This window comes from Juglans microcarpa x Juglans regia, chromosome 7D, assembly GCF_004785595.1.
Source record: "Juglans microcarpa x Juglans regia isolate MS1-56 chromosome 7D, Jm3101_v1.0, whole genome shotgun sequence".
Classification (NCBI taxonomy): Eukaryota; Viridiplantae; Streptophyta; class Magnoliopsida; order Fagales; family Juglandaceae; genus Juglans; species Juglans microcarpa x Juglans regia.
In genome coordinates, this window is record NC_054606.1 from 25,649,974 (window position 1) to 25,665,964 (window position 15,991).

Consider the following 15,991-nt stretch of genomic DNA (forward strand, 5'->3'; position numbering starts at 1 on the left):
AATTACTCAAACGTGTAACCCCCATCATCGTTGTTTTTGTTCAAATCTTCAAGGTTTCAAACTCAGCGACGAGACGCCATCCTGTAAACTTACACTTGATCAAACGTCCTGAAGAAGGAACTCACATATAATAAATGTATATATAAACATAATATAGATACAGATGCAATAAATACATAAAAAAAATTTAAAAAAAAAATGTCTTGTTTTTTACTCATTCTTGATTGTATTTTTAATCAACCTAAGGTGTGCATAATCTAAAATCTTGAGTTTCACTAAAATCCAAGCCCTAACATTTTCTACGCATTAGTCTTAGTGCATAATCAGAACTCGCCCTAATTCATAGCACCCAAAACCTCCAGTCATATTCCGATCCGTTACTACTACCTATAATTCAAACCTGGCCTCAAGACATCTTACATATTTCATAGACTAACACCTCAAATGTCATGATAAAATAATCCTTTAAAGTCTACAAGGTCTAAACCTCATATTTCAAAACTAAAAATCTCGATCCTAATTCCTGGCAGCCTGCAAATTTCAAAACCTTAAATATCAACAGAGTAACCTCTCAGTCCTCAAATTTCTACACCTCAGATATGAAATTACTTCCTAAACCCACAAATATCAAAAACCTCTTGTGTTATAGTCGGCAGAACCTCTAACCAGACTCTGATACCAATTGTAACGCCTCGATCTCAGAGATCTAGAGAATTAACTACTGTTACCTGATAATCAACTTCAACAAGGCTAATATATACTCTATATCCAAATATATAATTCCAGGGCCTCTAAAACAAACATAAATTCCTTCAATTTGATAAACTACACATACTCATTCTATTAGATTTTTAATACAATATACCAAATAAAATAGTTCAATTGCTCCACATATCTCAAATAACATAGTAAGAAGGACTCAAGTTTACGTAAGTCTCCATAAATCATCAAAACATACTGAAATTCATCTACTGAATAAAATAAATCTCCCAACATCAATAGTACCCTGAGGTACCCAACTACTATCTTCAACTAAACTTGCCCATGCACTCTATTACTGATCATCAGCTGAACCATCAAAATCATCTGAAATATTGTGAATATGAAGGGTGAGTTTTCAACAACTCAATAAGGAGAGAAAATATACTAGTATGTAAATATGAGAATTTACAAAGTTCAGGATGCAGAACAACATATTATTAGTTTCAAAATGCAGAATCATAACATGTTATAAAAATACCAAAGCGAAAGTTTAGAAATATTCTTATTCAAATGTATCCTTTGGCATAACATAACTAAACATCATTATCATCATATTAGAGCGTTAAATCAGAACAGAGATCATGTTTAACCCTCATGGTAGGGTTGTGCATCTGTGGATAGCCAAGCAGAACATAACTCACTCTATCAACAAATGGTGTGCACTCAAACAGAGACCACAACTATTACCCGCTGCAAGGTCGTATAACACTATTATTACTCGTGGCGGACAGTATACCACTTTTATCAACCGTGATAGGATCGTATACCACTATTGTTACCCGTGGCAGGGCTGTATACCACTACTATTACTCGTGGCAAGATCGTATATCACTACTATCACCCATGGCGGGACCTTAACAGAACAGAACAGGAATAGAATCAAACACAAAATCAGAAAGTCATGCCAAAAGTTTTTCATATGCCACATCATATCAAAATTGAGTATTGAATAGATTCAGATCATTTCACATATTCCAAAAATAGATTCAAAACATCTTTACATCACATGCAAAAAATTTCAGATTTCATACTCGCTTTTTTGCACAGTTCAGAAAATGAATGCCAAAAATAAGCTTGCTCATGTCTATACCAATCATGACAAAAATACTTCATCTTTATACAGATTTTATTAGTATGTAAAATACATATCTGATGTTGTTTTCACATTTTTTTTCATAACAAAACATGCATATTGTCTAAAATCGACCTCAAGCCTTTTCTTTTTTGCAAAGTCTAGTATAGGAACCTCGTTTATCTAACTTTCGTGTATTATCTACGCCTTGAGTCCACACTCTAGTTGTATCAAAGTAACCTAAATAAAAATTTAATCTCTCATAAGTAAACATTAATACACACACAAAACTTATCAATAAAATTTTCACAAGCTTACACTAACAAAACAAAAGCCTCTAACCAGCTAGTTTATAACTAGTCCCAACCCACCATACCTCTCCATTAACCAGCCCCAACTCGCTTCCAAAATTGTTTATTAAACACTCACATCGCAATTTCACAGTGTGTCTAACACAGACAGCACATACATCATTTTTCCATAACCAACATCAACCCAAAAGCAGTAATGTAAAATTAAGGCCAAACTCTCATCAACTCTAACGGCCCCATATGACCCAAACAATCAAGTCAACTCCAATCCACTATATATAAATTCCAATACCGCCAGCATATAGCTCAATACGAGCATGTAACTCCATCCCCAAATAGCCATAAGTCAACCTAAACAATCACCATAATTCAGCCAACGCACCACAAGTATAATCTATCCACACTTCAGCTCAACCAAAAGAACCTCAATTCTACCATTTCTAACACACCAAAAGAGACAACATAACTTCCAAAATATACCATATATCTAAAATGCATAGTTAACAGAAAATTCACATCTCTAGTGCTTGAATACCTTACTAAATTCTTGTGTAATTGATACAACTAGGATGATGGTTAGAAGGTGTTGTTAAGGACTGGTCTGTTATAGTTCTAACAAAAGTATGTGATGCACGAGTGAGAAATCTAGGGGTTAGTGAGGGAATATTGTGTGACAAAGGGAAAATAAATCAAGGAGGGCAACGAACTACTAGTCAAGACAACAAAGGGCCCTACCAACGTTTGAGTTTGTGTACAGTGGAAAGGGAAGAATATGGAGGCATTGGTAGCAACTAAATACACACGGACAGAAGGGTGGCGCACGACTATACAATTGGTAACGTATAAATAATTAAATAAAATAAATAAAAATCAAATCAAATACATCCATTTCGGTTGGAACGATGAACATAGAGGGATAGAGAGAGAGAAAGAGAGACGCGGGCTTACCGGTGAGAGGAGAGTCCACCTGCGACGACGCGACCCACTGGGACAGGACGACACAGTTTGGAGGAGTGATCTGTGAAAGAGTTCGTGAGTGAAAATTAAAGTGGGTGCGTGTGAGAGTGAGTGAGAGAAGGGCTTACCACCCTTCAACACTTTCAGTGAGGAGACTCGACGGCGACACCAATCCAGGAGATCCACGCACCGTAACACCCACACTCACAGAAATTCATAGGAGAGGGAGAGAGATAGAGATCAGCACACAGAGAGAGAGAGAGAGAGAGAGAGAGAGAGAGGTAGGTCTGTAGAAAGAAGTTTTGATGTGAGGAAAAGAGTAAAAGAAAACCGTAGAGACGAAGGGGATTTGGTATTGGGGTGAAAGGAATTTCGGGATGCAGAAAACTGAAAGGGAAAAACTGTCAGGGAAGAAAATGAAAGTGTGAGGAAGAAAACTCACCGAATGACATCTTTTGGAGGCTCAAGAGCTAGGCTTGCCGTGGGCTTGTGCCTAAGTCTAGACTTGGGCCCTAGGCCCAGGTATTACACACATGTACACACAGTACATAAAAAACACAACAAGAAAGGAGTAACAATCCCAGGAGTCGTCCATCTGCCCCAAACTAGCGGGATAGAGTGAAAGCATGAATTAATGAATTTCTCACGTGCAGGCACGAAGGAAATTAGCAGGGTAACTGGAAGGGATATTTAGGGCCTTGAAGGAATAAGCCCATGTGTTGGAGGGCCCAAGTCTGAGGCCTCAAGAATCGGGTCAGAGCTGCAAACCTAGAGATTGAACCTATTGACCACATGGTGAATAATATAAAGAATAGATAACGTCTCTGATGAATCATGAAAGCTATCCTACCAATTTATTCAATGGTTATCCAAGATAAACTCTAGAGCTAGTCGTTATCAACACTTTCATACTCCTATAAATAACACATATAGATAACGTATTTGTCATTCATTCATTCATATACTTATATTGAAAACACTTCTCTCTAACTTAGGCATCGGAGTTTCACCAAGCACCCCATGCCGCCATTTCATCAGTTGTAGGTCATCCGTGTAGTTGATAGTATGAAACATGTCCTTAACAATTCCCACATTTGAAGAGAATATATATTCCATGATCTTCATCGCACTTTGACAATATTTTAATATGTAATTAAGCTAGTTTAGTACCCTTCGACTTGGTTGAAATTTAACTTGTGGCAGTATTACTCAACCTATAATTAAGGAAAATACTTTAGGCACAAATAGATTATGCAAAAGTAAACCTGGCCACAAACTGTTGTGACTTGATGAGGTATATCAGATTGTAAAGTTACTTTTATTATAAAGTAGATCTAATTGATTCCATAAATCCATGTCAGTTTGTAGATTTAGTACTTTATATAATCTTTTTATGTCTGTAACAGTTCCCATTAATTAATACCCTACTCAAATCTCTGACCTATGTATATGAATTCGTCGAAGCCCGTTGTGACAACTATCATGTGATCGATGCTATACACACACATCATGTACACAGTACGTAAAAAACACAACAACAAAATACTTGTACAAAGTTTTGTACGGCCCGTACGTACATCGGTCTTAACAGTTGGCTGATCGGAGCCTCGTTGATCACCAACTTTTACTGGCCAGAACTAGATATATATATATATATATATATATATATATATATATATATATTGGATTTATAAATTGTCAATAACTAAATAATTGTCTCTCTTAGTTTTCTCCGTTCATAGAATATCCATTCAATCCTTAACGACTCTTAGCCAAACATAAATAAAGAAGAATCTTGCAGCCCACATAATCTGAATATTTTCATTCACATTTAATTAGCGTGAAGGATGATTTTTCAAGTCCTTTCCTTAATGAGCAGAAAAAAGACTCGGTTTTATTAGGCGGTGACTTACGTCACCCACTCATCTACTACGTACGACTCAGTAGTACTCTGATCCCGTTATAAAGCTAGGGTTGCAATATTATAACTACGACCAAATCCATCGATCGATCATCCCATTTCACAGCAATTACTCAAAGTTTTGAACAAACAGTCAGTACAGGAAGTTCGATCGATTTCTCTGCAGATCGAAAACAAAAAGGCTAGGAATTAGTATGTCATCGTCTTTAGTTAAAATGGCAATTCTTTTTGCCAGTTTGTTAATCATGATCATGTTTTCGAGGTCAAATGCTCAACTGAGTGCTAGCTTTTACGATAGCACTTGTTCGAATGTGTCAAGTGTTGTTCGTGGTGTGGTGGAGCGAGCTGCACAAAACGATGTCAGAATTGGTGCCAAACTCATCCGCCTTCATTTCCACGACTGCTTTGTTGATGTAAGTGATCATTTCTCTTGTCCAAGTAATAATTAATGGCTTTGATGATCACCATGAGTTCAAAAACTCTCGAGAACTGCATGCATGTCAACCTGCATATATATAATTTTGACAGAAATAGCTAGAGATTTTTCTTAATGATTTTTCTTTTTTTTATCTTCCTTAAATACAATATATATCAGAAAGATCATGATGATGATGATCTGATGACTATTAATTAATTAGCTGTATATGTTGGGTGTACGTTATACGTAGGGTTGCGATGGCTCCTTATTGCTAGATGACGCAGATGGCATAGAGAGCGAGAAAGGTGCAGGGCCTAATGCTGGCTCAGTTGATGGATTTGAAGTCGTTGATGAAATCAAAACAGCCTTGGAGAATGTTTGCCCTGGTGTAGTTTCCTGCGCAGATATTTTAGCCATTTCTTCTCAGATATTGGTTTCTCTGGTACGTAATTATTCACTAATTCTCAATTAATTCATTATATATATATATATATAGAGAGAGAGAGAGAGAGAGAGAGAGAGAGAGCGAATTCTTTTTTGGTAGAAAAATAAATGCATTTAATTCAGTCTCCAAAAACGTACGTGTTACCATATATATTATAACTGATCTGAACTCTTAATAAACAAATTAGTTTCTATCATTATTTAAGTACTGTCTATTACCTTAATAATCAGTTTCTAGTACTTATATATAATGATTATCAATAAAATCTTATTGGCCGCAAAATGTTTCAAAACTCAAACAGGTCGATCAACCGACTGGACACAAACATGCATGCCTGCGTGACATGATTTGGTTAATTTTGCTGGCCACACGATGTTTGGACAAAACTAATTATAAGTAATGGATATATATATATATATAATACAACACATAAATTATATTTTCATAATTCATTTGAAAGTCAGTACTACGGCATGATTCATGATGTGCTCATCCATTAATTTAATTTGATGTCACAATCTATATATAATATATATGTCGTTGAAGAGATCAACGCGGCCGGTACTTAATGCCAAACAAACATAAAATAACGTGCGTACGCGATGTTAATCAATTTCTTTTCTGAATTAATATATTTGTTAGCATTTCTTTTAAATCATATGATCTTTTAATTTCTGCATGGGGGTAAGTACTATGCCTAAACTATATTATCAGTCATAGAAATATGCGAACTATAAGCAGTCTCAAGACATATATATATATAGAAATACGAAAACAATCCGAAAAGACGTGAGAATGCATGCATTTCTAGCTAGCGCGCACCATCATCATTAATTAATTATTACCTTTTTCTAAGCAATAACAAGGCAAACAAAGGAACCCAGTACGTACGTAGGCGATGATCTAGAAATGAATTTATATTGTATTTCCTTAATTACGCCCCCGGCCAACACCAGTGAATAATAGTATTTAGTACGTGTTGCTGCAGGCTGGAGGCCCCACATGGCAAGTTCAATTGGGAAGAAGAGATAGCAGGACCGCGAACCGAGCAGGAGTTATTGGTGCCCTTCCAAATGCTCTCCAAACCCTTGAACAGATCACTGAAAAGTTTAATAATGTCGGACTTGATTCTACTGATCTTGCTGCTTTATCCGGTAACTGAAACGAAACTACATACAGACATATATATATATTAATATATATATATATATACACACAACCTAATTCGTACTTATTGTGAACATTTTTCATCATCTTTTTAATCAGCATTCTCATAATTTTGCAGGCGCACACACATTTGGAAGGGCACGATGTGCGACATTCAGCCACCGCCTTTATGACTTCAATGGCAGCGGGAACCCGGACCCTAGCCTGGACACAACATCCCTGGAAACGCTTCGGCAAACATGTCCTCAAGGTGGGTCGAATGACAATACACTAACCAATCTTGACCGCACCTCTCCAGATGGCTTTGATAATGACTACTTCACAAACCTTCAGAACAAACAAGGGCTTCTCCAGACCGATCAAGAGCTGTTCTCAACAAGTGGGGCTAATACGGTTGGCATTGTCAATCGTTTTGCTAACAGTCAGAGTGACTTCTTTGACAGCTTTGTTCAGTCGATGATCAACATGGGAAATATCAGGCCCCTCACTGGCAACAATGGAGAGATTAGGTTGGATTGTAAAAGAGTCAACTGAAATATATACATGTATATGTGTGTATATATATATATATATATATATATATATATATATATATACACATTATATACATGTATATGTGTGCGTGTGTGTGAAATAAGAAATGCCAAAAGATATATAAATAATGTTTTTTAACAAGTGTTATAACCATAAAGAGATCTCATAAAAGTAAATTCATAAACTGTCATATATAGTGTAACACCCCGTATTTCAGTGTATTTTTACTGAAGGATTATTTTTGATTGTTCAAAAATTTATCCTCTTATTTTAAAATTGGTTGGATTTTTAGTAAGTTTATTTCTATGATTTTAATTTGGTGAAAATTATTTTTATGTGCTTTCCAAATATTTATTTATTGTTATGCATTTAAATTGCTTTTAATATTTAAATTAATTACCGTGGGATTTAATTATTTCAATTTGACTTTACCATTACGTTTAAATTATTTTATTTGACTTGTGGTTTTAAAATCATCTCCGTTGGATCATTTTTGTGACCCAAGTTATGAGGATTGGACCTCATTTCTTTTCCCTCCATTTTTCTTTCCTTCCTTTTTCTTTTCTTTCTTTTCTTTTTCTTCTTTATTTTTCTCTCCTTCCCGCGCAACTCCCTCTCCCTCCCTCTCTCTCCGTCCGTTCTTCCTCTCCCCCAGCCCGCCGCCGTCGCGCCGCCGTGCGCGACACCGCCCAGCCGACCAGCTCCCCTCCCTCCGGCGACCTCACCTCCCAAATCTGAGCCCCTACCTCGCCGCCGGTAGCCCACACGCCCCCACGAAGCCGCGGGCCACCTTCACGCCAGCGCCGCCGTGAGCCGGCGGTGGCCCTCACCGCCCAGCCCGCTAGCTTCCCCAGCCGCCGGCGACCTCACCCCACCAACCTCACCTCCATCCGTGCCGCCGTTAAACACCAGTAGCCCTTCGAAGCCGCGGCACTCTTTCCGCCGTTGCGCCGCCGTCGCACCGCCATTGGCCACCATCTTCCTACTGTAACACCCCGTATTTTAGTGTATTTTTACTGAAGGATTATTTTTTATTGTTCAAAAATTTATCCTCTTATTTTAAAATTGGTTGAATTTTTAGTAAGTTTACTTCTATGATTTTAATTTGGTGAAAATTATTTTTTTGTGCTTTCCAAATATTTATTTATTATTATGCATTTAAATTGCTTTTAATATTTAAATTAATTACCGTGGGATTTAATTATTTCAATTTGACTTTACCATTACGTTTAAATTATTTTATTTAACTTGTGGTTTTAAAATCGTCTCCGTTGGATCTTTTTTGTGACCCAAGTTATGAGGATTGGACCTCATTTCTTTTCCTCCATTTTTTCTTTCCTTCCTTTTTCTTTTCTTTCTTTTCTTTTTTTTTCCTCATTTCCTCTCCTTCCCGCGCGATCTCTCTCTCTCCTCTCCTCCGCCCGTTTCCATCGTCTCCTCCCAGCGCCGCCGTCGCGCCGCCGTGCGCGACACCGCCCAGCCGACCAGCTCCCCTCCCTCCGGCGACCTCACCTCCCAAACCTCAGCCCCTACCTCGCCGCCGGTAGCCCACACGCCCCCCACGAAGCCGCGGGCCACCTTCACGCCAGCGCCGCCGTGAGCCGGCGGTGGCCCTCACCGCCCAGCCCATTAGCTTCCCCAGCCGCCGGCGACCTCACCCCACCAATCTCACCTCCATCCGTGCCGCCGTTAACCACCAGTAGCTCTTCGAAGCCGCGGCACTCCTTCCGCCGTTGCGCCGCCGTCGCACCACCATTGGCCACCATCTTCCTACCACTTCATCCCCGACCTCTTGGCAACCCATTGGACCCAACCCCACCTCCGATCCGTCACCGGTGAAGCTCCACCAACTACATTTCCGATTTGGGCATTTTGGTCTTCTACCGCCCATTCCGCCGCCACCCACGGCAAACCACCGCCACCATTGGCTTCACCGACCTCCCTAGGCCCTACCCTATCAATCTTGGGTCTTCGTTTGTCCTCGTTGAAAAGTTGGTAATTGTGACCCACGGCCACAGTGTATTTTACACTGTGGTGTTGCTCAGAAATCACCACTTGCAACTTCGAGATCCTCCGGAAATTATTATATTGCACTGTAAGTATTTTCCTTAAAGAACTTTCGTGATTTAAATATATTTTTGCACTAACGCATATTATCTGTGAATTGGGTTGTTTTGCCGGACTGAGTCCGAGGAGTTTCGGGGGTCGGATGGATTGTGGACGGAGTTGTGTTTGTTTGCATTGTGAATTGTGGTTGTTGGTTATGACTTGTTCACGTACATCGCATGTTGCATGCATGATCATGTTTGTAAAGAAAACTGGGTTTTCGTGTATTGCATACATGTTTATGTATTTATTGGATTTAGATTTTCATGTGAGTAAAAGGAAAAGAGACTGTAGGGATGGTGGTAAGCAGGGATGGTGGTTGTGTCCCGCCTGCGATTCCCGCCTACAGTGCTCTGTTAAGTATTTATTGTGTGTAAAGGAACTGTAGGGATGGTGGTAAGCAGGGATGGTGGTTGTGTCCCGCCTGTGATTCCCGCCTACGGTGCACGCGGTAGGGATGGTGGTAAGCAGGGACGGTGGTAAAGTCCCGCCTGCGATTCCCGCCTACAGTGTCCGATAATTGGATTGTTTGTGTGAATCATTTTATGGGAAAATGTGTTACGGATATTTTGGGCCAAAATGGGATTTTTGGCGTGTGTTGGAAATAATCATTTTTCTGGGAAAAAATGGTATTTTATGGTTAACTGTATTTTGCTATATTGTTGGTTGCATTAATGTATTTTTATCCCGAGAGTTGTTTGGTTTATACTTACCTGTGGTACCATTTTATGGTATCGCAGATTTTGATGCAGATGATGATGGCGAGCCTTAGCTTGGCTCCGTTGGAGGAGTGATCTGGGATTGCTCCTGTTTAGTGAGTTATGTGTTTTTATCAGTTTATGTATTTACCTTTTGTATTATATTTGGGATGACTGTATAATTTTTAAAGATAAATTGTGTTAAATATTTGTATTTAAATTCTGGTACTTAGTTGACTATCCGCTGCGTTATTTTGTTTGTACACTGTTGCATGTACACACACTGGCACTTCGTTGGGATGTGTGACCGTGTGTCACCATCCTGGCGTCTCGATCCCTGTGTATTTATATAAGGGGGATTGGGGGCGCCACAGGTGGTATCAGAGCAGTTCGGCTCTGGGTAAAACCACATGTCCCATAGGTGTAATACCAGAAAATTTTAAAATTTTGATTTGAAATTATTTTGTTGGGAGTACATTATTTTAATTTATTTATTTTAATTGTACGTTAATTGTTTGTTATTTATCTTATTTTTGTTATTTTAGTTTATTTAGTTATTTTATTATATGGCAGGCAATTTTACTTGTTTCAATTATTTTCTTGTGTACTATTTCATTTGTTTTATTCCTTTTATCTTATGATATTTTATTTTGTTGGTTTTATTTTATTTTATTTTATTTTATGTGATATGGTTGTATTTTAATTTATTTTACTATAATTATATTTTTTAGTTTGTTTTAAACTGATAGTGGGGTTAAGGGTTACGCTATGGCAGGAAAATGGTACGACCAAGAAGGCAAGCTAATGAGCCCGAGGATGAATTACCGAGGGGTGATGGAAATTATGCCATGGCGAGGGCGTTGAATAGGATGACGGAGTTTCTTCAGCAGAATTTTCGTCCACAGCAAGGAGAGCAGTTCAGGGCGATGCAGGCCGGGTGCACCTATGAGCGCTTCTTAGCGCATAGGACCCCTGCTTTTTCTGGTGAAGAGGATCCATTACGGGCTAGAAGGTGGATTCAAGATCTGGAAAGAACGTTTGAAGTCTGTGGATGCACTGAGGCCCAGAGGGTATTATATGGGAGCTATATGCTGCAAGGTGAAGCGGCGAATTGGTGGGAGACCAAGCGGTCACTTTTAGAGATGGAGTTGGGATCCTTGGCTGCTGTGTCTTGGCAGCGTTTTAAGAAAGAATTTGATGATCGATTCTTTCCTGTTTCGGTGAGACGACAATTGGCTCGGGATTTCAATAATTTGGTTCAAGGAGACATGACTGTCGAGCAGTATGCAAGGAAATTTATGGAGCTTGGGCGGTTTGCTCCTCACCTCATTGCTACGGAAGAGATGCGGGCTGAACGTTTCCAAGAAGGGTTGCGCCCTCAAATCCGCAGGCAGGTCGCATGCTTGGAAATCCAGAACTTTCAGAGGTTGGTCAATGTGGCCTCAATTGCTGAGCGAGAGCGAGGTGCTGTGGTAGGTTCCCCTCCGGGTAAGAAGCGACTGAACGTTGATGGTGAAGGGAGCAGCTCCGGGTCGCCACAGAAGTTTGTGCAAAGGATCGGGGCCAGAGCGCAGGAGCTTCCGGTATACGTATTGGGGGCCGAGCTCCAGTTTGTGGTAGATGTAATAGAGCCCACGAGGGCGAGTGTCGTCAGGGTTGGAACCAGTGCTTTGAGTGTGGTCAGACAGGACACTTTGCTCGTGAGTGCCCTAATTGGACCCAAGGAAATCAGGGTGGTCATCGCGGTGGTAGGACTAATCAGAGGCAACTAGTTCAGGCTCGGGTGTATGCAGTGACTCCTGGTAGTGCTGGCGACGAGATTCCAGGGACTCAGGACGCTGGAGTTACGGCAGGTATGGGTCTAATCTTACCTTTCGTAATGGATGCCATGTGTGGTTTATTCTTGGGTTTTGGAAAGTTATGCAAGCTGTATCCATGCCCGTTGGGTGTTGGAGGTTGTGTGATTTTCTTAAGAGTGTTCTGGTTGTACTTGGTATCCTGCTTTAGAGTGATGGTTGGCCCTACAAATTTCGAGGACGAAATTTTATTTTAAGGGGGGAGGATGTAACACCCCGTATTTCAGTGTATTTTTACTGAAGGATTATTTTTGATTGTTCAAAAATTTATCCTCTTATTTTAAAATTGGTTGAATTTTTAGTAAGTTTACTTCTATGATTTTAATTTGGTGAAAATTATTTTTTTGTGCTTTCCAAATATTTATTTATTATTATGCATTTAAATTGCTTTTAATATTTAAATTAATTACCGTGGGATTTAATTATTTCAATTTGACTTTACCATTACGTTTAAATTATTTTATTTAACTTGTGGTTTTAAAATCGTCTCCGTTGGATCTTTTTTGTGACCCAAGTTATGAGGATTGGACCTCATTTCTTTTCCTCCATTTTTTCTTTCCTTCCTTTTTCTTTTCTTTCTTTTCTTTTTTTTCCTCATTTCCTCTCCTTCCCGCGCGATCTCTCTCTCTCCTCTCCTCCGCCCGTTTCCATCGTCTCCTCCCAGCGCCGCCGTCGCGCCGCCGTGCGCGACACCGCCCAGCCGACCAGCTCCCCCTCCCTCCGGCGACCTCACCTCCCAAACCTCAGCCCCTACCTCGCCGCCGGTAGCCCACACGCCCCCCACGAAGCCGCGGGCCACCTTCACGCCAGCGCCGCCGTGAGCCGGCGGTGGCCCTCACCGCCCAGCCCATTAGCTTCCCCAGCCGCCGGCGACCTCACCCCACCAATCTCACCTCCATCCGTGCCGCCGTTAACCACCAGTAGCTCTTCGAAGCCGCGGCACTCCTTCCGCCGTTGCGCCGCCGTCGCACCACCATTGGCCACCATCTTCCTACCACTTCATCCCCGACCTCTTGGCAACCCATTGGACCCAACCCCACCTCCGATCCGTCACCGGTGAAGCTCCACCAACTACATTTCCGATTTGGGCATTTTGGTCTTCTACCGCCCATTCCGCCGCCACCCACGGCAAACCACCGCCACCATTGGCTTCACCGACCTCCCTAGGCCCTACCCTATCAATCTTGGGTCTTCGTTTGTCCTCGTTGAAAAGTTGGTAATTGTGACCCACGGCCACAGTGTATTTTACACTGTGGTGTTGCTCAGAAATCACCACTTGCAACTTCGAGATCCTCCGGAAATTATTATATTGCACTGTAAGTATTTTCCTTAAAGAACTTTCGTGATTTAAATATATTTTTGCACTAACGCATATTATCTGTGAATTGGGTTGTTTTGCCGGACTGAGTCCGAGGAGTTTCGGGGGTCGGATGGATTGTGGACGGAGTTGTGTTTGTTTGCATTGTGAATTGTGGTTGTTGGTTATGACTTGTTCACGTACATCGCATGTTGCATGCATGATCATGTTTGTAAAGAAAACTGGGTTTTCGTGTATTGCATACATGTTTATGTATTTATTGGATTTAGATTTTCATGTGAGTAAAAGGAAAAGAGACTGTAGGGATGGTGGTAAGCAGGGATGGTGGTTGTGTCCCGCCTGCGATTCCCGCCTACAGTGCTCTGTTAAGTATTTATTGTGTGTAAAGGAACTGTAGGGATGGTGGTAAGCAGGGATGGTGGTTGTGTCCCGCCTGTGATTCCCGCCTACGGTGCACGCAGTAGGGATGGTGGTAAGCAGGGACGGTGGTAGAGTCCCGCCTGCGATTCCCGCCTACAGTGTCCGATAATTGGATTGTTTGTGTGAATCATTTTATGGGAAAATGTGTTACGGATATTTTGGGCCAAAATGGAATTTTTGGCGTGTGTTGGAAATAATCATTTTTCTGGGAAAAAATGGTATTTTATGGTTAACTGTATTTTGCTATATTGTTGGTTGCATTAATGTATTTTTATCCCGAGAGTTGTTTGGTTTATACTTACCTGTGGTACCATTTTATGGTATCGCAGATTTTGATGCAGATGATGATGGCGAGCCTTAGCTTGGCTCCGTTGGAGGAGTGATCTGGGATTGCTCCTGTTTAGTGAGTTATGTGTTTTTATCAGTTTATGTATTTACCTTTTGTATTATATTTGGGATGACTGTATAATTTTTAAAGATAAATTGTGTTAAATATTTGTATTTAAATTCTGGTACTTAGTTGACTATCCGCTGCGTTATTTTGTTTGTACACTGTTGCATGTACACACACTGGCACTTCGTTGGGATGTGTGACCGTGTGTCACCATCCTGGCGTCTCGATCCCTGTGTATTTATATAAGGGGGATTGGGGGCGCCACACCTACCACTTCATCCCCGACCTCTTGGCAACCCATTGGACCCAACCCCACCTCCGATCCGTCACCGGTGAAGCTCCACCAACTACATTTCCGATTTGGACATTTTGGTCTTCTACCGCCCATTCCGCCGCCACCCACGGCAAACCACCGCCACCATTGGCTTCACCGACCTCTCTTGGCCCTACCCTACCATTTTTGGGTCTTCGTTTGTCCTCGTTGAAAAGTGGGTATCTGTGACCCACGGCCACAGTGTATTTTACACTGTGGTGTTGCTCAGAAATCACCACTTGCAGCTTCGAGATCCTCCGAAAATTATTATATTGCACTGTAAGTATTTTCCTTAAAGAACTTTCGTGATTTAAATATATTTTTGCACTAACACATATTATCTGTGAATTGGTTTGTATTGCCGGACTGAGTCCGAGGAGTTTCGGGGGTCGGATGGATTGTGGACGGAGTTGTGTGTTTGTTTGCATTATGAATTGTGGTTGTTGGTTGTTGGTTATGACTTGTTCACGTACATCGCATATTGCATGCATGATCATGTTTGTAAAGAAAACTGGGTTTTCGCATGATTGCATACATGTTCATGTGTTTATTGGAAATTGGATTTTCTTATGAGTAAAAGGAAAAGAGACTGTAGGGATGGTGGTAAGCAGGGATGGTGGTTGTGTCCCGCCTGTGATTCCCGCCTACAGTGCTCTGTTAAGTATTCATTGTGTGTAAAGGAACTGTAGGGATGGTGGTAAGCAGGGATGGTGGTAGAGTCCCGCCTGTGATTCCCGCCTACGGTGCACGCGATAGGGATGGTGGTTGTGTCCCGCCTGTGATTCCCGCCTACGGTGCATGCGGTAGGGATGGTGGTAAGCAGGGACGGTGGTAGAGTCCCGCCTGCGATTCCCGCCTACAGTGTCCGATAAATGGATTGTTTGTGTGAATCATTTTATGAGAAAATGTTTTACGGTTATTTTGGGCCAAAATGGGATTTTTGGCGTGTGTTGGAAATAATCATTTTTCTGGGAAAAAATGATATTTTATGGCTAAATGTATTTTGCTATATTGTTGGTTGCATTAATATATTTTTATCCCGAGAGTTGTTTGGTTTATACTTACCTGTGGTACCATTTTATGGTATCGCAGATTTTGATGCAGATGATGATGACGAGCCTTAGCTTGGCTCCGTTGGAGGAGTGATCTGGGATTGCTCCTGTTTAGTGAGTTATGTGTTTTTATCAATTTATGTATTTACCTTTTGTATTATATTTGGGATGACTGTATATTTATTTTTTAAAGATAAATTGTGTTAAATATTTGTATTTAAATTCTGGTACTTATTTGACTATCCGC

General features: G+C 40.6%; 1 protein-coding gene across 1 annotated transcript; it reads left to right on the plus strand.

Moving 5' to 3' along the window:
- The first annotated feature begins 5,082 nt into the window (after nt 1–5,082).
- On the plus strand, nt 5,083–7,587 carry LOC121239640 (peroxidase A2-like). Its single transcript, XM_041136918.1, has 4 exons — nt 5,083–5,436; nt 5,692–5,883; nt 6,875–7,040; nt 7,172–7,587. The coding sequence occupies exons 1-4, from the start codon at nt 5,218–5,220 to the stop codon at nt 7,585–7,587; spliced, it is 993 nt and encodes a 330-aa protein (XP_040992852.1). The 5' UTR covers nt 5,083–5,217.
- The last annotated feature ends 8,404 nt before the right edge of the window (nt 7,588–15,991 follow it).

Excerpts from the sequence above, each read along its gene's own strand:
- LOC121239640 (XM_041136918.1), top strand. The coding sequence starts at position 5,218 with ATGTCATCGTCTTTAGTTAAAATGGCAATTCTTTTTGCCAGTTTGTTA. Across the intron at positions 5,437-5,691 it reads TCCACGACTGCTTTGTTGAT|GGTTGCGATGGCTCCTTATT; the intron begins GTAAGTGATCAT and ends CGTTATACGTAG. Across the intron at positions 5,884-6,874 it reads CTCAGATATTGGTTTCTCTG|GCTGGAGGCCCCACATGGCA; the intron begins GTACGTAATTAT and ends GTGTTGCTGCAG.